The sequence below is a fragment of the Pieris napi genome, chromosome 18 (assembly GCF_905475465.1).
Source record: "Pieris napi chromosome 18, ilPieNapi1.2, whole genome shotgun sequence".
Classification (NCBI taxonomy): domain Eukaryota; kingdom Metazoa; phylum Arthropoda; class Insecta; order Lepidoptera; family Pieridae; genus Pieris; species Pieris napi.
Window position 1 is genome coordinate 1,913,943 of NC_062251.1, and position 23,611 is coordinate 1,937,553.

The 23,611-nt window shown below is 32.9% G+C and overlaps 2 protein-coding genes across 4 annotated transcripts; one reads left to right on the plus strand and one right to left on the minus strand.

Annotated features, from left to right (window-relative positions):
- Positions 1-4,975: 4,975 nt before the first annotated feature.
- Positions 4,976-12,708, minus strand: LOC125058838 (ferritin, chloroplastic). 2 transcript variants are annotated; one of them, XM_047662984.1, is made up of 5 exons: positions 12,482-12,708; positions 12,004-12,119; positions 7,603-7,845; positions 6,498-6,685; positions 4,976-5,433 (listed from the first exon to the last, which is right to left on the minus strand). In XM_047662984.1, exons 2-5 carry the CDS (start codon positions 12,113-12,115, stop codon positions 5,269-5,271), a joined length of 708 nt encoding a protein of 235 aa, XP_047518940.1. In that variant the 5' UTR covers positions 12,116-12,119; positions 12,482-12,708; the 3' UTR covers positions 4,976-5,268. The 2 variants fall into 2 exon arrangements, with proteins under 2 accessions (XP_047518940.1, XP_047518941.1); XM_047662985.1 differs by having other exon boundaries at positions 7,603-7,836; positions 12,482-12,706.
- Positions 12,709-13,074: 366 nt separating this feature from the next.
- LOC125058839 (ferritin subunit) lies at positions 13,075-22,627 on the plus strand. 2 transcript variants are annotated; one of them, XM_047662986.1, is made up of 6 exons: positions 13,075-13,493; positions 14,914-14,925; positions 17,435-17,577; positions 19,446-19,580; positions 20,692-20,844; positions 22,248-22,627. In XM_047662986.1, exons 1-6 carry the CDS (start codon positions 13,433-13,435, stop codon positions 22,401-22,403), a joined length of 660 nt encoding a protein of 219 aa, XP_047518942.1. In that variant the 5' UTR covers positions 13,075-13,432; the 3' UTR covers positions 22,404-22,627. The 2 variants fall into 2 exon arrangements, with proteins under 2 accessions (XP_047518942.1, XP_047518943.1); XM_047662987.1 differs by lacking the exon at positions 14,914-14,925 and having other exon boundaries at positions 13,180-13,493.
- The last annotated feature ends 984 nt before the right edge of the window (positions 22,628-23,611 follow it).

A 23,611-nucleotide genomic window follows, 5' to 3' on the forward strand; every position in this document is an offset into this window, starting at 1 on the left:
AATCCATACTCCATAGTTCGCAAAAGAAAATGTATTGTGAAGCTGACCGTGGAAGACTTCCTTGGTGACTTGACATTTTGATTTATTAATGTAAAGGAATTAACAAGATATCATGATTGTTTCAAACATCACGTCAATTAAAAATAATCTTATTTAATCAACTCACAGCTGATCATAAACGTCCGCCATCTTGTATAGCTTGCGAAGTTATTTAAATTATGAAATTTGATTTAAGCCGTTTATGACGCTGAATTTGGTTTATCAGCGAACAAATATTTTTACTACTGTCTAAGACTTTTATTATTTACTTTTGTTTTTCAAGTATTTTGATTAGTGGGTTTGCCTAGCTCGGCTGTAGTGAATAATAATTCAATAATGCAACATTATTTATCTTGTCGATGGCACAATCAATAAGAAACAAGACGGGGCGTAACTAAGAACTCAGGTCTTTTGTGCCTAGGGGATATCTGTTGTGTATAAGTTGTTTGCCGAACCGTTTTGCAAAAACAATCTGTTGCACAGATCCCAAAGACGTTGCGTGTACTAAATGCTGTTCCGACTCTTGACATCTTGATATTATGTTCGCAAAGTGAGTTCATAGCGATATTGTGTATCTGTCGCAGCCAACTAGCTTAAGTAGCCGTTCAATTAACAGCCTAGCCTTTTAACTAAACGGCGCCGTTTAACTAACGGCCTTAGAGATATTCAGCCGTAGCGTTTGTTACAATATTTTATAAATGGCTGGTTAATGCTTAGGCCATTCGTACGATAGTCATTATTTGGTAGTAATAAAAAAGATGAAACATATTATGACAAAAATATTTCTTTTAAAATTGCTTGAGTCAAATTCACATTATTAATGTCACTGCACTCTTCCATTGTACTTGTTGTTTTTCATCACTTGTGGTTTGCCTACGCCATATTGACAGTTTAAAGAGTTTCGTTTCGAGTTTGAGAGTGGCAGAAAGTGAAATTAAATTTAAATTAAGTCAACAGGCTAGGCAAGTAATGAAACGTCATGGAACCTAGCTGTTTGATCAATTGGCTAAATATCCTTTCGGTAAGAGGCTTGGCTGTTGATTGAACGGCTAATTAAGCTAATTGGCTGCGACATATCTTAGATATTTAATATTACATATTTAATGTTGACATCGTTTTGAGGTTAGTATTGTTATGTAGTGTGTTATGTATGATTAGTGTAGGTATTTTTGTGAATCATTGTAATCAAATCACTCCAGTATTTCAGCCTTATCACGAATAACATGTACTTAGGTATTTAGCGTAATATAATATTAAAATATGGGTGGTTCGTGAACTTTTGATAGTAAACCTTGAATTGACCTTGACCAATCGCCAACTTATTTGGCGGGAAATATTACGGTATGCTAACTTCATTATAATTTTTTTTTGTGGCTCTGCCACGGTTTGTGCATTAGCCAGCGTCAAGTATAAGTTTTTTTTTAATTCGTGCTTGCCTTTAGAAATTCGACCGTGTCCTCCATGTACGGTTTAAGCACTCGCCCGGTACCGCACAACCATCCCAAAGGCCGAGAACAAATTTTAAATTAAATTAAAACTTGCCCTCGAACCGGGAATCGAACCCGGTACCCCTCACCTAAAATAAAATAAAATAAAATAAAATATGTTTATTATGGAACGTAAGATACATGTATCACTTATTCCACGTCATTAAATTTGAAGGCATCCCTACTCATCGGCAAAGAAGACAGAGGGTGTAGGCCGAGAGAAAAAGCCGGCGTAAAAAACTCTCGGTACTCTTTTAAAACAGCAAATCATCAAACAACACTTATTTATAACAAATATCGCAAATTAATTAGAAGTAGCCTGTCTAGCACTAGTCCCAGGCCCTTTTATCAATTAGATAATCGTTGACTTTATAGTAAGCCTTTTTACACAGCTTTTCTTTAATACATTTCTTAAATTTATTGAAAGGCAGTGATAAAAGAGCTTCTGGGATTTTATTAAAGAAGAGTATCCCTTTCCCCAAAAAAGAATTACTAACTTTAGATAGTCTAGTACGGGGAAATTGCAGTCTGCGTTTGTTCCGTGTATTAACATTGTGCGTATGTTCTATTCTAGTAAACTTATCACTATTTTTGTATACATACATAATATTTTCATAAATATATTGCGAGGGAAAGGTAAGTATATTAATTTCCTTGAATTTATCTCTAAGAGATTCCCTACATTTTAAATTATAGATTGCACGAATAGCCCTCTTCTGCAGGATGAAAATAGTTTCGACATCAGCAGCATGACCCCATAATAATAAGCCATAAGTCATTAAGCTATGAAAGTAACTAAAATAAACAAGTCTAGCTGTGTCGACATCAGTTAGAGAGCGAATTTTTTTAACCGCGTAGGCTGCAGAACTAAGTCTCTTCGCCAATCCGTTAATATGAGGGGACCACTGAAGTTTTGAATCCATGGTGATTCCGAGAAATACAGTTGTATCATCCAGATTCAATTCCTCACCGTTTAGAATTGGTCTAGTATCCATAATCCTTGAATTTTTTGCACAAAATTTAATGCATTTTGTCTTTTTTGCATTAAGTAGAAGGTTATTCATACTAAACCAATGGACAATCGAAGACAGAGCATTGTTCACATCGTCAAAATTTGTTATTTATCGTTTGATTTTAAAAATCAAGGACGTGTCATCAGCAAACAAAACTATCTGATGTTTTCTCTCTACCATGAAAGGTAGATCATTTATATAAACAAGAAAGAGGAAAGGGCCAAGAATTGAACCCTGTGGTACCCCCATATCTACTGCCGACCCAGAGGACCTCTTACCATTCACTTCAACCTTCTGAGTTCTTCCGTGTAAATAGGAAGTCAGAAGATTCAGTGCGGTATTCTTGATGCCATAATGGCGGAGTTTCCCGATTAAGGTCTCGTGTTGGACACAATCAAATGCTTTGGATAAGTCGCAGAAAACACCTAAAGCGTCATGCGACTCCTCCCAAGCCTTAATTATATATCTATATAACTCAACACCGGCATCGGCTGTCGAGCGACCCTTGGTAAAACCGAACTGATTATTATGTAATAATTTGTTTACGTTAAAATGACTTACCAGTTGATTTAATATAATTTTTTCAAATATTTTACTACAAGTAGGTAGTACGGAAATTGGTCTAAAGTTACTGGGGTCGGACATACTACCTGCTTTAAATAATGGAATGACTTTACTATGTTTCATTAGATCGGGAAACTCGCCACTTTTAATACAATTGTTGAAAATTATAGCTAGATGGGGAGCAATTACATCAATTATGCTACTAATTATTTTTACAGAAATACCCCAAAGATCGGTAGTGTTCTTAATATCTATGGTTCTAAATATCCTCACTATATCGTCGGCACCAATGGGTCGGAATGTAAAACTGACCTTGCACTCGTTTACATTATCTTTGAGCAGCGATTCAGCGAGGGCGGGAGATGATTGAAGAGACTTTGTAGTCGAAATTGGAATGTCAGAAAAGTACTTATCAAAAACAATCGCTATCTCTTCGTTAGATTTGATTATAGTGTTATCGACACATAGTTCGATGTCTTGATTGCGATCCCTGACTCTTCCAGTTTCACTATCAATTATCTTCCAAGTCATTTTAGTTTTATTGCTACTATTTTTAATCTTGTTTTTAATATTTAAGGACTTGGCCGCGTAACAAACTTTCTTAAATAATTTCGAATAATTTCGAACATAAAGAATAAATTCTTCATTATGATTGTATGACTTTTCAGCGTAAAGGTCATACAACCGTTGTCTACTTTTATAAATTCCCGCTGTCGCCCAATCACTAAACGATTTACACTGCGAATGAGAGACTTTCTTTGGGGTAAAGATGGTGTTGAACTCTTTATTAATACAATCACTTAGATTGTTGTATTGTATATCAACGGTAGTACCTACCGGTAATAAAGGTAGGTGTTTACCTATATTATGTCTAAATCTCACCATTCGCTTTTTATTTACTGCCCCTTAAAAGACCGCTAGGCTATGAGGCCACTATTTGTAATATTAGACTTTTGAAATTAAATTTCTTGACGGCTTTTAATAGGACTATTCAAAATTACGGTAAACAATTAAATCGCCTGTATACGAGATATATATATATATATATATATCACGTGGGTCTAATTAATTATATTATACACTCAAACTCAAAATAACTTTATTCATATATGTAACCAAGTACACTTATGAACGTCAACACAAAAGATGTGAAATTGATTCTAAATTTACATTGACTACCAGTTCGCAATTCAATGGCGTAGAGCGGGCAAGAACTGGCAAGAACTGGCAAGAAACTCTCCTGCACTCTTTTTAATTGTCAAGTTTTATGTCATACAAATTGTTTGAACTGGAGCACTGCAAGTTAATCCCAAGGATTAGGATCATTTAAATAATTTTCAAATTTATAAAAGTTTTATTGATTAATTCATGTTTAACGAGAGTTTTGAATTTATACAGTGATAAATCTCTTATTGGGAGTTTGTTGTAAAAACGAATACAATTTCCATATAAGCAGTGGTTGATCGTACGCTTAGATATTTTGTTCTGATTCGAGTATTGTACCTACTGGTGTTATTATACAATAAGGGAGCGTTCAAGTATTACGTAACGAATTTGGAGGGGGTCCTTTGGTAAAACGTTACGATGCGGGGCGGGGATTGAATTACGCGTTATTGTTAAAAAAAAATTCGACTTACACCACATAATAGTAACTAAAGAGTCACAAGGTGGTCACGAAACGTTTTACTATACTTGGGTACTGAAAAACGTTACGGTGAGTTACGTGGGGGGGGGGGGGGTCAATAATCTCCAAAAATTGCGTTACGTAATACTTGAACGCTCCCTAAGGCTTCAAGAATAAATTGACCAGATAGTGTCATACTATTTAATTCCTTTTAAAACCTGCTAAGAATTAAAAAAAATAAAAAACGGTTTGGGCTAATTAGAATTTATTTGAAAAAAAAATACAATTTGAGTATGGAACTAAAATAACAGCCGCATTTGTACATATATAATGTTGCCAGAGCTACAGTAATTTTAAAAATGGCTGACCAGATAGTCTATCACATTTATTATCTATTTTTGCTTGAGCAAAAATTAAACTTAATTAAATATAGTTTATTAAATCACTACAATCCTAGAACTTTACACAATTTATATTTTGATTAAATAGTAAAAAATACAGGTTAAAAATGGAACAAAACTAAGCGACACAGATTAAATATTTAAACGGTCTTTTGAAGGTACTCGTCAAAAAGATATAGGCCAATAGACAAGTCGTTGCCGTCATTCTGCACAATGAACTGCTTGAGGTCGGACGTGTGTCCCGCAAGCTTCCTAATTGTCTCTGCTTGGTCTTCAATGAATTCTTCTTCTAAGTACTGTGCAATCTGTAAGAAATATTACACTTTTAGGTTTTGGACGTCCATTAAAACAATTTTAAAATAACATTGTTAAGGCCCTATCCCAGCACGAATTGCTGTGTCAGTGTCTCGGGGTGGACTGCGGGGCGCAGTGGAGAGCTGGAGCACTGAGGCGCGCCGGCCCGTAATAACAATTAGTTATGTAAAACATTAAGTTAATGTAATTTTGTCATTTTTTCTGAAATGGATTACTTGGCTTGCGGTAAAATATATGTTGTAAATTTCAAAATCATGTTCTATATACATTTTCGGCATAAAATAAATTCAGTGTCATAAATTGGCTATGTTTGGATTTTTTTTTTATCGAGCGAAGTTATTTAAATCGTGTATCGATCTTCCAAAATGAAATACATTTACTCAATTCCACAATATATTTTTTCCATTCGCCCTATTTCAAGAAATGATGACGAAAAATGGAAAGAAACAATACTTTAGTACTTTTTTAAAGGTTAGCAACCAGATCGGTCCTCAAGAGCTTATCTCTTGATAAGCAAGATATTACAAGTAAAATCTAAAATTGCAAGTGTAATATTTTTATTATGTTTTTTGTTTATTATAATTGTCATGTATTTAAGAATAGATAGCTTTTAACATAATATAAGTACTGTATATTATGAAGTGGTGAACTTTAATAAATAAAGTATTCTTGTTGATAATATTTTTGATACAAAAGTTTCTCCATTTGTTATTATGTAGTTAATTTTAAGATTTATGACCCATTTTTACTATTTCAAGTAAATACCTTCTAAATCTAATTAATAAACTGAATAAAAAGAGTTTTCATGAAAAGTAGTGGAAACCCTTTGCTTCCTTATTAATAACATGGTGAATCAAATCAATCTATTAAACCATGTATAGTTAAATGTATACAATTCCAAAAATTATTAAAATTGGTTAATTTTTAGTGATTTGAATTTAAAATAAATTTTCTTTATCCATTTAAAATATCAGACTAAATCACTGGTAGGAATATCTATAAAATATTTATATAAAGGAACTTCTGAACACCAGGACTTGATGGGGAATCTTACCTCAGGGTCATGTGTCTTGTGGTTGTTCCTGGTGGCTTCCTGGTGGATGAAGAAGGCACGTTCAGCGATTTCCTTCTGTGTGTCCAAAGCGTGAGCTAAGGATTCCAATTCTTGGAGTTCGATGGTGCTGTTCTTTGCAGCGGTAACTGTCTCTTGGGTGCTGCGACGAGCGAAGTCCATGGTTCCACCTGACCATCAAATAGCGCTCGGTCAATTGAAATAGATACTATTTACAGAATGTAAAACTGAATGTTCTGTATTTCAAAATCTAATTTAAAACTGAGGGTAGTCTCAAAAAATTATTTAAACTACGAAAAGTTGTTCAAATTTTATGTTTTTTCAAGTGGAACTTTGCAATTGCAATATATATGTAAAAAGTACCTTTCAAAATGGATAACTACTCCACTCAACCATATATTTTACCCTACTTAAGAAACGATGACGAAAAATGGAAAGAAACAATGTACTTTTTTGGAGTTTGGATAGGTCCTTAAAACACCATTTTTTTAATGTTCATAACACCCTGCAACCTGCTCATCTTAAATCAATTATAATAGTACTTGATGTCACAATTGTATTTAATTTTAAATGTTTCCTTAATAAGTAGTTTCTTATCACTCTTTATTTAATTCAAATTATACAGATTAAGATAAAATTTATATCTATTATGGTAGCTGACAGCAAATATATATAAAAATATATAGTATATAACATATAATATTATACATATTAAATTTTATGATACCTTTATTAAACACAATGAATCAGTCGAGAAGAAATTACATTATTTAAAGGTAAAATACTCCGGCAAGTAACTGAATAATGTAAACTTATAAAGTACTAGTGGACCCCACAGACGTTGTCCTGCATGATATTTCAAGCTATTAGGATATTAAAGTTTGAAAGTACCGACTGCAGCGCCACCTGCCGGGCTGATTTATCTAAACCAATCTAAACCATTCCCAGATCGCCTTGAACACACACAAAAAATTTCATCAAAATCGGTCCAGTCGTTTGAGAGAAGTTCAGTGACATACACACTCACAGAAGAATTATATATATAAAGATTATGTGCACTGCTATAATACTAATCAAGTTCACTCACCTCTCTTTGTAATATGCTTGATGAGTTCAATGGTCTTGTCCCAGGTGTCATCTGAAAGTTTGGTGAACAACTTGCTAAATCCCAATCTGTTTGTCTGGTAGTTGTTGTAATAAGCAGCAGAAAGTAGATATTCATAGGATCTACGGAGATGCAAGTTGGCATATGCTTGCAACTCGCTTGCTACATTCCCTTGACGACTGAAGTGGCCATAGATGGCGTTACAGCTTGGTAGTCCTGAAAAAACTTAAAATATTTCATATTGATATATCGGAGCCCATATTGTAAAAACAAGATGAAACAATGTTAGGTCCGTCAAATAGTTAACCAATTAGTAAATCTTTGTTGTTCAAATTCAGTTAATTACTGCCCAATACGGCAATAAAGTTATCACAATTGTAACTTTAATTATGCTTAAATTTATAATACTACAAAATGTAATTATTTTATTTTATCTCACACACTGTTTTATTGTGTTTTTTTTATATTATTTTTATTACTCTTTAATGTATAATATTCTACGGTTTCGATATTTGTAAATATGTGAGGAACATCTATACTAACTTTTTTAGTATAGAAGTTTTATTCTAAGAGTACATTGTCTTCACATATAATTATTTAACTGATGTAAACAAAATATTGTAAACCTATTTAAAAAGAGTAAGTGTGGAGTTTCTTGCCCATTCTTCTCCACACGAAACTACCTTTTGGAAGGGGCAACTAGAATCTTCTTTATATTTTTTTTTTGACGTTCAAAAGTGCCATTTTAGGTGGTCTAATTGAAATAAATGATTTGACATTGACTTATGCATTAACGGCCAAAATTAATAATGTATCCTCAATCTATGATTATAACCAATCTTGGACTGATTCATATCTAAAGACCGATCTCCAATCTGCATGCCAATAAACATTTCTGCTATCCGATTGTTTATTTGACAAAAGATTGACAGCAATCTTTTGCGTGATCCTTGCCTCTCGACCGCGTTTCGTTCAATGCAATATGTTGTGTTCAAGCATACCAAAAGTTTGCTGTTTTTGGAGCGAAATAAAATAAGTAAGACTAATAGGGTCTGTTTCACAATGTATGGATAAAGTAGCAAATAGCTATGCAACGTTTTGTTTGTTTTTTTGTTACGAACAAATAAAGTTACAGAATTCTATAGAAAAACATAGAACCTCAACCTTTTTGTTGGTCATTTAATATTACTTGTAACGAAACGGGCTGTCATTTTCATATGGTATTTTTGTTTGTTAGGTTATTGAGTATTTTAGTACATATTATTACAAATATAAATTTTCTCTGAGTAGTTAATGTATCTTGTTTTTGTGATTCGAGGTTGGTTCTTTAACTTAAAAAAATGTCTACGCAAAAACGTGAAAGAAGCGTCAATTTCAGCCGGGAAGAAGTTGACCTTCTAACTTCGCTTGTTGCTGACCATAAAAATATATTAGAAAATAAAAAGAGTGACTCAGTCACCTGGCAGGAGAAAGAGCAGTGCTGGAAGACGCTGGAGGCGCTGTTTAATAGCACAAGTGGGGTAAACTTTCGCAGTGCTAAAGCTTAAAGAAAAAAGAAAAAAGTCTGCCTTGATACATGCTGAAACATATCGTACAGGAGGTGGCCCTAGTGCTGCTACTCCTCTTACCCCGATCTCTATCAAGGAAAAAGTCAAAGACATGATATTGTTGTCTGTCGAAGGAAATGAAAGTCAATTGAAAGGAAAAGCTTCTAAATAAGAGAAAGCAATGGGCATTTGAAGAGGAAGAAAGAGAGCATAAAAGATAATTATGGGCCATAGAAAAAAATATATTGTTAAATAAATTAGAAAAATAATAGATTTTGTGCCTGGAGCGAGGATGTATTGTATTAAAAATTTGTATTTTTATTTAAATAAAAGCATTGAATTTTTATTTAATTTATCTCAAAAATGTTGTAATTTATAAAATATTAGATATAGTAATAAAGCAAAATAATCACTTATAAGATTACTTCGCACACTTGCATTTCCCACGTTGTCAATTGCGCTTTGATCAATATCATCAGCTTGTTCATCTACTTGTTGCAGTAGTTCAAAATGTTCATCTCGCATATCAATAGCAATATTGTGCAACACTGCACATGCCACTATCACGGCTTGTACACGAGATACTTGAAGCAAAACCTTTTTTGACAAACCGATTTTGGGGAACCGATTTTTTCCAAACACCATATTATGTCCTTTCCACCACATTTCTGCTGCTTCGTATTTGAGATTCGTTATAAAGATGTTCTGCTGGAGTCTTGAGATTTTGAAGTGGAGTTAGTAGGTAGTATCTATAGTAACAAATATTTTTGGTTGTAGCTAATATTTAATTTTTTTTTACAAAAGTTGATGAAAGGTGAAACCTGCAAGAAGTCATATATGATAGACATCACATAGATAAATCTAAATGTGAATTCGGCGTCATTCAGGCTCTGGATATAATAAATTCTTGTCTTCTTATGTCTTCGCACAGAAGTACGTTGTCTTCTTCCAGCTTCAGAATTACTATCCCAATCGGATAATTGCATTTAAACTTCCAAATCACTATCACTAGAACTGGAAGATGACGAAGATGAATAAATTTTCCCAATGAATATTAAGTTAGGTCGCAATCCCAAACCCAAATCATACGAGTTTCACCGATAGCAATCCGAGATTGATTTGGCCAATCGAAGCACTGTCAAAATGGACAGATAGGTTGTTGGCATGAGTAAACATTCATTTTCATACAGAGGGCAATCTTCAATCTCTTATCCGCCCTCTGAACGATTGGTTGAATAATTAGATTGGTATCTCAGTCCATGTATTGAATATTGGCATGCTTTTCTTTAGAAATGGATTGAATTGTCAGTCTATGACAGCTAAAATTGTATTGAGATTGCATATTGGTTTTGGCCGTAAAACATTCTGAATTTCACCAGGAATCAAACCATAATTAGTCCCCCGTCCTTTAAGTGTTAAATGTTTGTGTTTACTCCATATTGTAGATTTTTATGTAAATACATTATTATGTATTATAGAAAGCAATAAAATTAAAGTGTAATGTATATAAATTATTCGTAAATAGGAAATAGTAGGTAATTAATAATGTTATTACTTATATTTGTGTTGTCTATGCTGTCTTAAAACTAACAATTGAATTTCGAACCGAATGGCAAAAGGGAATTTTTTAATTTTAATTTTTATTGTTTTTGATCTTATTTTATTTTATTTTTTCTTTAAGTATTGTTATTTTGTGTTTTTATGTGTGTGTGTTTTCGTTTGTAATAAATGTTATGTCTATGAATTTCAACCTTTTTTTTAAAAATATTATTTTCACCGATCAAACTCCTTCGTGCCTTTTCCATCTACACGACACTGGCAAAGTACCTTGTGCCCAGTTGGCACAAATAAAAGCCATTTAAAAAAAAAAGACCATAATTCATAATTAAAATTTTTAATGAAGATGGTTATGGAAATTTATGGATACATAAGTGTGTTTATAAAGGACAAAGATATATCAATATATTATGATAATGTAATGACATTATCTCTTTGACACAGCTTTATCGGCAAAGATAAAATAGTAGGTATAAATCAATAATCTATACATTTCACAAGACGTAAAGATTTTCCTATAAGTCTTTGTTGAATAATCTTTTCCATACTGATATTATTTAGGGTCTCTGAGACTAACTGGGTTCCCGGAGAAAATTATAATTGTTAACAGAGGGTACTAAGGCTAAGCACCAACTTACAATCAGTAACCAGACAATAAAAATATCTGCCCTTTGTACTGAGTATTCTCAAAATCATTCAGGATGTACTTTAATCAGAATATATACAATAATAACACACACAAACTGGGTGTTTTTCTGTTTGTAGTACATTCTATATAGACTATAATTAGTTAAGACTGTCTCTATATATATATATATAAATGTTTTGTTGGTTTGTGTACACTTCAAAAACTCAAAAAGTTCTGCATAGATATATAATCCGCATCAATTATTGTTTTATCTATTTTTTTATTTTTTTTAAAACATGTATTGCAAATGTTTTTTTTTGTTTTGTTTCGCATTTCTCAACCATTCATTCACAATGTGCCACAGTGAAGCGTGACAGGGAACAGCTAGTTTATAATAAAATCAACATTAAATTTATAATCATGCATACTTCTTTGCTTTGCAATTTACTTGTTTTCAGATACAATTGATTATTTGAAATTATAATAAAAAATATCTAGATTTACACCATAAATGATATTAAATGAAAAAAAAAATAGACCACTTTTTTTTGAGAATCTCAATACTAAACTCACAATACACTGGCTGTTTGAAAAGGTTTATTGAACCTTTTTTTAAACAAAACAATAAAAATATATTAAAAAATCACCTACCAAGACTGTTAGAAGCTTGACTGCAGTCCATAGATACATCACTGAAGCATGTATCAGCTGAAACAGCAGATAGAGCCAGGAGGCAGGAAATAGCCACGGCGATGACCTTCATATTGCTAAAATAAACAATAAAAAAGATAATTTGTCTAATCCGTAAAATTCTATCAATCTGTGACTGTATAATCATGTCATAAATCTTATCATTGATAAAACAAATACAACTCGTATTGGTGTTATTAAGCCGAATAACACTGATTAATTAGTTGATAAAGTGATTTAATAATTGTCTATACAATCTGTTAAATAGTAAAATAATGATAAGGCAGGTCAAACAAAATTATTTATGAATGCCCGTGACAAAAAAACAAAAGTCTAATTAAAGCATTAACACCAACACAATTAGAAAAAATCTTCAAAAATAGAACGATCTTGATGTACGATTTGCAATTTGGAAGTGAGTAACAAAATAAAAACTTACCAAATTAATGCGTAATTGATTTGAATAACAAGAGAAAAGCGCTGGTAAACCGTCGAAAGTGCAGCCTTTACACACACTGGCGCAGAAGGCGACTTCGACAAAGAATAATGATCTAACTCGTGTCCTACGGGGACAAAACAAAATATTTTATAGAATGACTTATCAATATTTTCCGCGTATGATCGGCTGACAGCAAATAAAATTCCAAATAGTGGATGAAGTTGGGTACTTGTTTTGGGGTGACCAATGCAGTAATTATATTTAGCTTTTTTCTACTTTCTACTCGGAATAGTTTAAATACTAATTTGAATTAATGAAACAAAATATTGGTTCGAGCACTACCTGAAGCATAAATAAATCTCTTTATAGAATTCGCAACAGTTTATGGAGGATAAGTTTGCGTTTTTTTTACCCAAAAAGATACGGAAACTAAAGCAGTAGCAACACTATACCCCTCTCCCCTTATCCCGCGCACCGATAGCCATACAAAGAGCGTTGAGGTTTTGTGTTTCAAGGAATTTCTTCATATTGCATCAACACAGCATAAGTGTGATCTTGTGTTAGTTTTATTTGTTTCTAAGTATTGAGAAGATAAAAGAGGTTGAAAATAATACAAAAAACTACCATTGCAGCTTCCAGTAAGGTTTAATTCCAAGAAATAAACCTCGAATTCCCTTGGAACACAAAACCTCGACGCCCTCGAATCTTCTATCTCTTTTTATCGTCGTGTGTCATTGTGTTTCCGAACTACTTGTCAATATGGTTTTATTCATTATCACTGCGCAGTTTTAGTAATCGGAGACATATAAACGCTAAATAGTTTTTGTTTTTCGATTTGATAAGTAGCCTTCTGCGCCAGTGAGTGTAAAGGCACTTCTCAAACGACAGTGTACCTTTGCGTCGTCAATTTATAATTATAATAATCGTCAAAATATCTGTGATACAGAAAAAATGCAGATCCTATCCCTGGCTTTCTTCCTGGCGGTCTGCTCAGCTGCTTACGCCACACAATGTAAGTTTCTTTGCTTTTTTATATAGGTTGCCGATGGTTAACTAATAACTACAATACAACGGTACGCTTTCCTCGTTCCTTTATCAAACCTATTGCTAATTTGTAAATCGAACAAAGGACAAAAAATATTCGTTTCTATGCTGCGTTTAAATTAGGTATTCATTGTGGAAATGTTGATTTAAAATTTGTTAAGTTATTAAAGTTTTATGTACATTTATTTTAATCAAAACAAATTAATATTCAAGGTTACTTGTGTCAACGTCAAAAATTTCCGAAATAGCTAACTTAATTGTTGTCGGTTTTTTTTAGGATATGAATTGCGGTGTAGGATTTTTTTTTGACTTTTCTTTCTGCTGCTGATTAAATATATGTCATTTGTTTACGGCCATAAATCAAGGTGCTTTGATTAGGTTAGATAATGCTTAACTACCTACACTCGTTATCTGTGCAAACATTTTTAATTCATAGCTGTTAGGGAAATTTATTAATGACTCACTTGAATAAATTAATGTTAAATTGACACTAGTAAGAAGTAATACTATAGAAAAGAAACGGAAGACTTATTAGGTAAAATACAATAATAATTATTTTTTTTAATAAAAATCAAGGTTTATTAAACTTTGGTAGTATTGCCTATAACGATTGCCAACTGCTTAAAAAAAATATTATTAAAATATCTAAAAATAAAGTTTATAACATATGATAAACATTTTTAATTTTTATCATATTTTAAGTACACACAGTTACTCAATAAACAAGAATAAGTAGAAACATTTGAAAATTAACAACAAATTTCTTATTAAAGTAGTTTAATTCTTAATTAAAAGGCAATATTATTAAATATGATTTAAAAATGGAACAATTAATTCACTTATTCTTTTGTCTTCAATAAATTTAATTTAGTTTAAACTGTTAAACATTATTTGATTGATAAATAAAGAATATAAAACCACTGAGCTACTCTTAGAAAATGAAATAAATAAATTGAAATTGTAATCTGTAATTTGTAAATCTGGTTACATGAGCAAGTATTCATGAAAATCTATCAATCTAGTTTTTATTTATAAATTACCTGGGTTCAGTTCCCATATAGACTTATTATTATTAAGTTATGCCCTCCCACATGAAGATTTAAATCTTACATATCCTTTATAATGTAGTTTCTACAGTAATATATTACATTATTTTGACTTAAATGAACTTAATGTAACTAACAGAGACCAAAAGGGCTCTTGTAAAGGTTTGTGTAGAAGGAAATTGAAATTACTACAATTTCACTAAAAACAACTGGACATAAATTGACAATTCTGACCTTAAATATGTCTTACATACTTAAGTATTTTACTGTAATAAAAAAATCTATTTTTGATTACATTACATTGTTGTCATCTAATAATATTTATTTTCTTTGTCTACCGAGGCTACAAAGATGGTATGTTCACCTTTATCTAGATTTTATCAAATACATGACATTGATTAGATAAGTAAATCCATGGCTTATAGATATTTAGAATCATTGACTTTGAAGGTTTTCGAAAATGGAAATACATTCTAGAATAGATAACCATTCCTCCATACAATTGATACAATATTACATTTTGTGGTTTACAATGGCATCTTTTACACTTTAAAATGTACTAAATAGTTATTGTATCAGTTTTTAAAGTGTCAACAGTAATGCGTGAATATGGAAAGCTATTCAATTGCTTGTAGAAGATGATTTTTTGTTATATGACCTGGATACAAGTCAATTGGCCGAAATATAATATTTTGAATAATATATTTCCATTTTTGATTTTAGAATAATTAGTTTTTATAGGTTACAACTATTTTTAAATTAAGAATCAATATTCTGGATTTGGATTATGAGAAAGTACTTGGGTCTGATGACGACATATCATTTGCATGCAATTAGTTATTCTGATAATATATTGAGATCAAAGTTCAGTGAAACTTGGCAACGTCGCATTAACTATGTTGTAGGTACTTTGTACATATTAGGTATTAATATTAAGGGCAGGCCCGTTGCACATGGGACAAGTACATATTGACAATTGGTCGACCATCTGTTTTTTACCCAAAAAATTTTTTTCGCCGATAATCCAATGCGGGAGGCGGTGCTTGTTTAAACTAGAAAAACAGTTATATAAGCCGTATTTATCTATAGGAAAATAACATACACTTAACCTTAATGAATTTGTTATCTGTGGTAAGAAAACGTCAATGTCAAATATTAGTGCATAAGTTAAAGGCCTAATGGCGCATTATCCAATTCGAGTTACGACTCACATTCAAGTCTCAATGTCTATCATATTTGAATTTGGAAGGTTTTTTTAAAAGTTCGAGGTATAAAAATGGTAGCACATATTTTTGAATTTAGAATTACTATCTTCGAAATATTCAATTAAAATAAATTCTTAATTTGTATCAAACAATTTTTTAAACGCAAAACTCAAAGATGGCCGGACCAATTAGAGTATTTCTTTTTTTTTAAGACGACATCGTAATTTGAGATATTGGAATTAATTGACCTCAAATAAGCAACATACAAGAAAATATGACGTATTTTATACATATGCAAGTTAAAAGATAGGATAACAGTGAAAACTAAATAGAAACCTCATTAAGAGAAGAAGATAGAAAGAGATACATACGAGGTCTGAAGTCTGACATAAAATTTGCCTCAGCAATTTTTTTAGTATCGATTCAATCATTTGTTATGTAAAAAATAACTAAGTGAACATTACAGTAATTAAATTTTTAGTTAAAGTAATTACGGACGACACAGTAACCGCACATTAAAGCGGCCACTGACGATACGTCCATTAATCCGAATGGAGTAGTCGTCGTCCAAAATCGTCCCATGAATGGTAAAAAAGTATTCCATTTGGATGGACGAGCCAGCTCTGGATTTCCAAAAGGATTGAAATCCATGCGTCCAGGCCAAATAGACGTCATCCGTGGCCGTCCGTCAATGGCAGAAACGTGCGCCACGCCATATGGAAGCAGTCCGAATTGTCCGTGAATGGGCGAAACGGCGTCCATTTTTTTGAGGTTTTTGTTTCAGTTTATGTTTTGATGTCGATGGTGGTGCATGTGCTGTGTATTTGTCAAGCGTTATAATTTTATTTTTATTATGTCTTTGTCCGCGCGTGACTTTGTGTTGGAAGTAATAGAAAAATATAAAAGTATTTCTATTTTTAAATAAATATATTTATATTATTAAATAAATAAAAGTATTTCTTTGTTTCAACCAATTTTTCTCTTAGGTTTTTTTTGTCTTTTTAATAAAATACACACAACTGCTGCCACCAGTAAAGTATTGTTATCCATAGTATTATTTATTTCCTTTCCGTACGATTGCAAAGTTTGAAGTGACGCCATGCATCCAAATGGAAGTATCGTGAATGGTACCGTATCTCGATAAATTTCCATTTGGAGTGCATCCAAAAGGAAGTCTACTAAATGAACGTATCGTCAGTGGCCGACTTTACGAAGGTAATTTTGACGAATGTTTAAAACGTAATAATCTATTACGACTCTTTATTTGTTTTTAAAGTGGAAAGTAAAATTAGGTAAACGAGTATTACTAAGATTGTGCACAAAATAATTTCCGTAGAATAAAGGGAGCGTTCAAGTACATATTACGTAACGCAATTTTTGGGGATTCTCCCCCCCCCCCCCCCATGTCACGTGCCGTAACGTGTTTCTGTACACAAGTTCAGTACTGTACCCAAGTATAGTAAAACGTTTCGTGACCACCTAGTGACTCTTTATACGTAAAAGTTACTAGTATGTGTACCCGCCCCGCATCGTAACGTTTTACAAGATGTTGTCTCTGTATACACATAAAATCATTTAGACTTCATCAAAAATAGAAAAAGACTTTGCGTCGTCTTAATCAACTTCTGAACGAGTCTAAACCAAAAATGATATTACAGGTAACGTGGATCCAGTAAACATCCCAAAACAATGGATCACCATGTCCCGTGGGTGCAGGGACAGTGTACGAAAGCAGATCCAGATGGAGGTCTCTGCTTCTATCCAGTACTTGGCTATGGGCGCCCACTTCTCAAGGGACTCGGTGAGTTAGTGACATTTCGTGTACAATGATATGACTTGTCAAAAAAAAATTTTTTGAAGTGAAACTTCTTTATCGGCGTTGGATAAAAATTTTGTGTAACATTTTTTCATTACGCGTCACGTTTTTCGGTTACGCGTCACATGTTTCGGTTACGCGTCACATTTGACCGTTACACGCGTCTTTTTCTTGTCCCTACCAGGGTTGATTCAAAGAGATTCTAAACCATTAATAACAAAAATGTATAATAACGATAACAATGATACTAAAAATTCTATTACAATTTATGAAATTCTGTAATAATCTTAGTGGTAATAAGGTAAAATGAAATATTTTTTTTTTATTTATTATTTGTTATTTATTATTTATTATTCGACACTTAATATTTTAATGACAATTAAATTAATTAAATTCCTAACATATCTTCCTTTTTCCGTCCCTCTAAGTATCGGAAATCTAAACTTTTAGATTTGTATAAATATGAACAACACCTCAAGATTAGTTTGCCACTGAAGTTTCACTTCTGACATGTGTACTTTGTACACACACACTTTTTTTTTATTCTTAGTTTCATGTCATTTAACTGGTATAATGAAGTAAGGACTTATTTGTTATTAATAAATAAGTCCTTTAAGGCAATTTTTGCGGCGCACCACCGCTATGTGGAACCAGCTTCCCACTGAAGTATTTTCGAAGGCCGGCAACGCACTCGTGAGCCCTCTGGCAATGTTAGTGTCCATGGGCGGCGGTATCACTTATCATCAGATGAGCCTCCTGCCTGTTTGCCTATCTTTATATATATAATTCTTCTGTGAGTGTGTATGTCACTGAACTCTCAAACGACTGGACCGATTTTGATGAAATTTTTTGTGTGTGTTCAAGGGGATCTGGGAATGGTTTAGATTCACAAATCAGCCCGCCAGATGGCGCTGCAGTCGGTACTTTCATACTTTGCTTTACTAATCGCTTGAAATATCATGCAGGACAACGTCTGTCGGGTCCACTAGTTGTTCTATAAAAAAAAACAACCAAAACTATGGACACATAATAAAATTAAACCCAAAAAGTCGACGGCGTGTGTCAGGCTCTGATTACCTACTTGTCTATTAGATTGACATTATGAAACAGACACAGGAATCTGAGGCCCAGACCTAAAGTTGCAGTGCCACTGATTTATTTATATTCCTTAGGGAACACTCGAAGTTTCATCAAAATAGATTCAGTAAATTTTGAGATATATCTGTCAACGTAAAATTGTAAAAACCGTTAGATTGTAATCTATCTCGCGAGATTATAAACTGTCGAAAAATTGTGATCTCAACGTACTGCTTACAATTTAACGTATTATTATTCGGTAGATTATAATCTATCGAAATGAAATCGTCATATTTGTGAAACGGTACGCACCTCGCGCGGTGATTGGTCGGCTTTATAGTAGACCGTTATGTGTCCATAGAGTTAGGAATGAAACAAGGGTATCGGTCAAATAAAATTAATTCACTTCAAAAATTAGTATTTATCTTTATCTACTTAGTAGGTAATCCATAATTCTGACATCACATGATGAAAAAAAAAATATCAAAATATAAAAATCAGATACGTAACAATATTTTCTCTTCAAACACAAATTAAAATGCCAAACAGCGCGCGAGGTGCGTACCGTTTCACAATTTGACGATTTCACTTCGATAGATTATAGTCTACCGAATAATAATACGTTAAATTGTAAGCAGTACGTTGAGTACACAATTTTTCGACAGTTTATAATCTCCCGAGATAGATTACAATCTAACGGTATTTACAATTTTACGTTAACATATCCACGCATTTCTATGTTTCTTCATCCGATAATAGACCCATGAATTCTTTAGATTAACCGTCCCGGTTTCGCCAATCTATTCTTCGAAGCCAGCAAGGAGGAACGTCAACATGCCATGAAGCTCATCGAATACATGCTGATGAGGGGAGAACTCACCAACAACCTCACCTCACTCATCAATGTCCGGGTATGTTGATTCTAAAATTTCAGAGAAGAGACTTGACACAAGCTGTAGCTTATTGGATTTATATGTTGAAGGGTTTCTTTCTTGTCGAATAGGAATTCTGGCTTAGGGAGCGTTCAAGTATTACGTAACGAATTTTTTTGTCCTTTTGTAAAACGTTACGATGCGGGGCGGGGATTAAATTACGCGTTATTGTTAATATTATTTTAGACTTACACCACATAATAGTAACTAAAGAGTTACTAGGTGGTCACGAAACGTTTTACTATACTTGGGTACAGTACTGTACTTGAGTACTGAATAACGTTACGGCAAGTAACATGGGGGGGGGGGGGTCAATAATCTCCAAAAATTGCGTTACGTAACTTGAACGCTCCCTTTGTCAAAAGTACTCAATAGATTGAAACACTGTCAAAAGTATCTAACTTTAAAGAAATAAGCTTTCAAGCAAAGACGTATGGTCATATGTCAATGTCAAAGAGTTTTTTGTCAAATAGGAACTCTGGATGATCCTTGGACAGTTCGTTTTCTTTTCAGTACAGCTCAGATCTTCTTGTTCTTAGTCAAAAGTATGCATAAAGAAATAAACTTTCAAGCAGAAGAGTTATGGTTAAGATATCCGGTGTGACAGCTATGTGAACTAATATAATTCTTATTTTCTGCTTCTTTCTTTAAGATGGCCGCTCTCTAATTATGATGACGTAATGAAAATATGGCCGCGTTCAATTACGTGCGTGACGTTTTTGGAGATTATTGACACCCCCATGTAACGCGCTGTAACGTTTTTCTGTATTTCTTTCTGTACTGTACTCAAGTATTATTATATTATAGTTAAACGTTTCGTGATCACCTAGTGACTCTTTATACCTAAAAGTTACCATTGCGTGGTGTAAAGCTGGAAAGTTGAAAATAATATTAACAATAACGCGTAATTCAATCCGCGCCCCGCATCGTAACGTTTTACAAAAGGCCCCCCCCTCTCCCAAAATTCGTGATGTAATACTTGAACGCACCCTAAGTACAAAATGCACAGATTAACGTCGCAACACCGACTAGTCCAGATATTTTTTAGTTATGTGAAGGAGTGTTTTCTTATTGTATTTTTTATAAATAGGCCCCAGAACGCAAGACGTGGTCAAGTGGTCAGGAGGCGTTAGAAGATGCTCTCAAAATGGAAACTGAAGTGACAAAAGCCATCCGAACTGTTATTGTCAATTGTGAACATGACAGATCGGCCGCCGCCGGTCAAGATGACAATGACTACCATGTAAGTATTCTATTGATTCTGTGGTTATGAGAACAGTGATACCAAGTTAAGTTTTCCTCAAAATTTAGGAGATCAAAATTCCAGGGGTTTTTTCAAGATTTTTGAAGTGAAACTTCTTTATCGGGGTTGGAAAAAATTTTGTGTAACATTTTTTCGTTACGCGTCACATTTTTCGGTTACGCGTCACATGTTTCGGTTACGCGTCACATTTGACCGTTACGCGCGTTTTTTTTTGTCCGTACCAGGGTTGATTCAAAGAGATTCTAAACCATTAATAACAAAAATGTATAATAACGATAACAATGATACTAAAAATTCTATTACAATTTATGAAATTCTGCAATAATCTTAGTGGTAATAAGGTAAAATGAAATAATTGTATTATTTGTATTCAAGCCTGTGATATTAAAAGCCTTTTGTTAAACTTTATCTAATTTAACTTTATTTAACCAATTTCTGTAAAGTTGCATATAGATAATTTTTCGAAAAATAAGGTCATAAAGAAGTTTCACTTCTAACGTGTGTACACTAGTACACGCACATTTTTTTATTAAACGCAAGTTATTATACAATTTATATTAATCCTCGAATTTTTAGTTTGTTGTCGATGTTTTAGTTAGGTTGGGTCCAACAAACTAAACCAAATATAAACTCTAAGCTTGGCTATTACGCTTAGAAAACCATAAAGCAAGAAGCTAAGAAGCTAGGCTGTTTGATTGACTAGCTAATTCAGCTAGATGGCTGCGAAATATATATACTAGCAGACCGGCCAAGCGTTGCTGTGGCTAAAGGCCGATTTACATTATCATTAGTGTTTAGGAGAGTGCTTTAGGATAGTACTTTAGTTGAAACATGTAAACGCTACTTGCTTTAGTAAACGCTACGCTTAAAGAACTTGTCTTTCAAGTTGTACTAAAGCACTCTCCTAAACACTAAGATAGTGTAAATCGGCCTTTAGGTTTTTGTTATATTACATAATAGTAAACTATTCAAGGGAAACGGTAGGAGAACTTATGTGAAACGTTGGTACTTTTAACACAGCGCCATCTGTTAGAATTGTATTAAATAATAAACAAATATTTTGCAATAAAATAATATTGCGGGTATAAATTGAGATGTAAGCTAGGATCTTTTAAGTTGGATCAAACTACACACGGTGTGCAAATTTGATTGAAATCGGTTCGGTAGTTTAGTCCATAGCGGACAAACAACGTGACACGTAATTTATATATATTAAGATAACTTTCTAAATATATACAATTATTACTAATTACCTTATTTACAATTTTCATAACCTACTAGTAACAATTATAATATTAAAAAAATTAAAAAGTTTGGTCCCTGTGTACCTTTTGCGATACTTTTTAAATTATTTCTTACATATATTTTTTTTTTCGTTTTAGCTCGTCGACTACCTAACTGGCGAGTTCCTCGAAGAACAATACAAGGGTCAACGCGACCTTGCAGGAAAGGCCACCACTCTTAAGAAGATGATGGCCCGTCATTCAGCCCTTGGAGAGTTCATCTTTGACAAGAAACTCCTTGGCATTGACATATAAGATGTCAAGTGATTAGCCACTATCAAATGTCAGCTGTCATCTTTGAGTCATAGATTAAAAATGTTTATTCCGTTTAGTTTTTAGAACAAGTTAATTAATTGCCAGTCATTTTTTATATTTCGTGTCATATAGTATTAGAATGTACAAATTTTAACTCCACTATTCACAAATAGTGTGTTCAGAATCAGTTTAGAATTTTATTTAATAAATTATATTCCACCCCACCTTGACTTTTATTATATATTTTAGTTTGATATTAAATAACACAAAATTACGAATCATAGACAAATGTTTATGCTACATTATCTATGACAGGGATTGTGATTCGCGGGAAATATGACTTCGTATGTCAAAAATCTATAAGATTTGACAAGTGACAGTCTGACTACTGAGTTTTTCAATTACCATGAGAATGCCGTGGCAATACAACTTGCTACAACGAGAACATGACCCCAAAAGAGAACTAAACCTTTTGAGTTACTGAAACCGGCCTATGTTTTCTCCCCTATATAAAGCTATCACTCATTCAAAACTCAAAATATCTTTATTCATATAGGTAAACAAGTACACTTATGACTCGTCAAAAAGAAGTTAAATTAATTGTAATTTTACATATACTACCAGTTCGCAAGTCAAGGGCGTAGGGCGGGTAAGAAGAACTGGCAAGAAACTTTCCGCCACTCTTTTTAATCGCCAAGTATTGTCATACAAATTGTTTGAATTGGAGCAAATCAATCCCAAGGATTAGGATCATTTAAGTATTCGTCAAATTTATAAGAAAGCTTTAATGATTAATTTACGTTTAACAAGGGCTTTGAATTTATTTAGTGATAATTCTCTAATTTCGCTTGGGAGTTTGTTGTAAAAACGAATACAATTTCCATATAAGGAGTGGTTTATCTTTTGGAGCCTGGTTGGTCGTACACTCAAATTAGTTCTATTTCGCGTATACTGGTGAAAGTCACCATTCATTATTTATTTATTAAAGTTTTACCACATCATACATAGTACTAAATCTACGGTATACATTACAAACTCTTTTATCTAAAATGTATAACAATTTAGATAAACATGTTACAAATAAAAAATACAATTAAAATATATACTTACAAAATAAAATTACCAGGAAAACAGCGGGTAGGTTCGAGATGGGCACTTAACAATGCTTTCTTTAAAACCACTACCGAATATATCCAGCTATTATAAGT

What these genes read in the sequence shown, in the direction of transcription:
- LOC125058838 (XM_047662984.1), bottom strand. Translation starts at nt 12,115, where the DNA reads ATGAAGGTCATCGCCGTGGCTATTTCCTGCCTCCTGGCTCTATCTGCT. An exon ending in TCAAGCTTCTAACAGTCTTG is followed by an intron (nt 7,846 to 12,003) that starts GTAGGTGATTTT and finishes AAATATTTTAAG; the next exon opens with TTTTTTCAGGACTACCAAGC. An exon ending in CAAGCATATTACAAAGAGAG is followed by an intron (nt 6,686 to 7,602) that starts GTGAGTGAACTT and finishes TTTGATGGTCAG; the next exon opens with GTGGAACCATGGACTTCGCT.
- LOC125058839 (XM_047662986.1), top strand. Translation starts at nt 13,433, where the DNA reads ATGCAGATCCTATCCCTGGCTTTCTTCCTGGCGGTCTGCTCAGCTGCT. An exon ending in CCCACTTCTCAAGGGACTCG is followed by an intron (nt 17,578 to 19,445) that starts GTGAGTTAGTGA and finishes TGAATTCTTTAG; the next exon opens with ATTAACCGTCCCGGTTTCGC. An exon ending in CCTCACTCATCAATGTCCGG is followed by an intron (nt 19,581 to 20,691) that starts GTATGTTGATTC and finishes TTTTATAAATAG; the next exon opens with GCCCCAGAACGCAAGACGTG.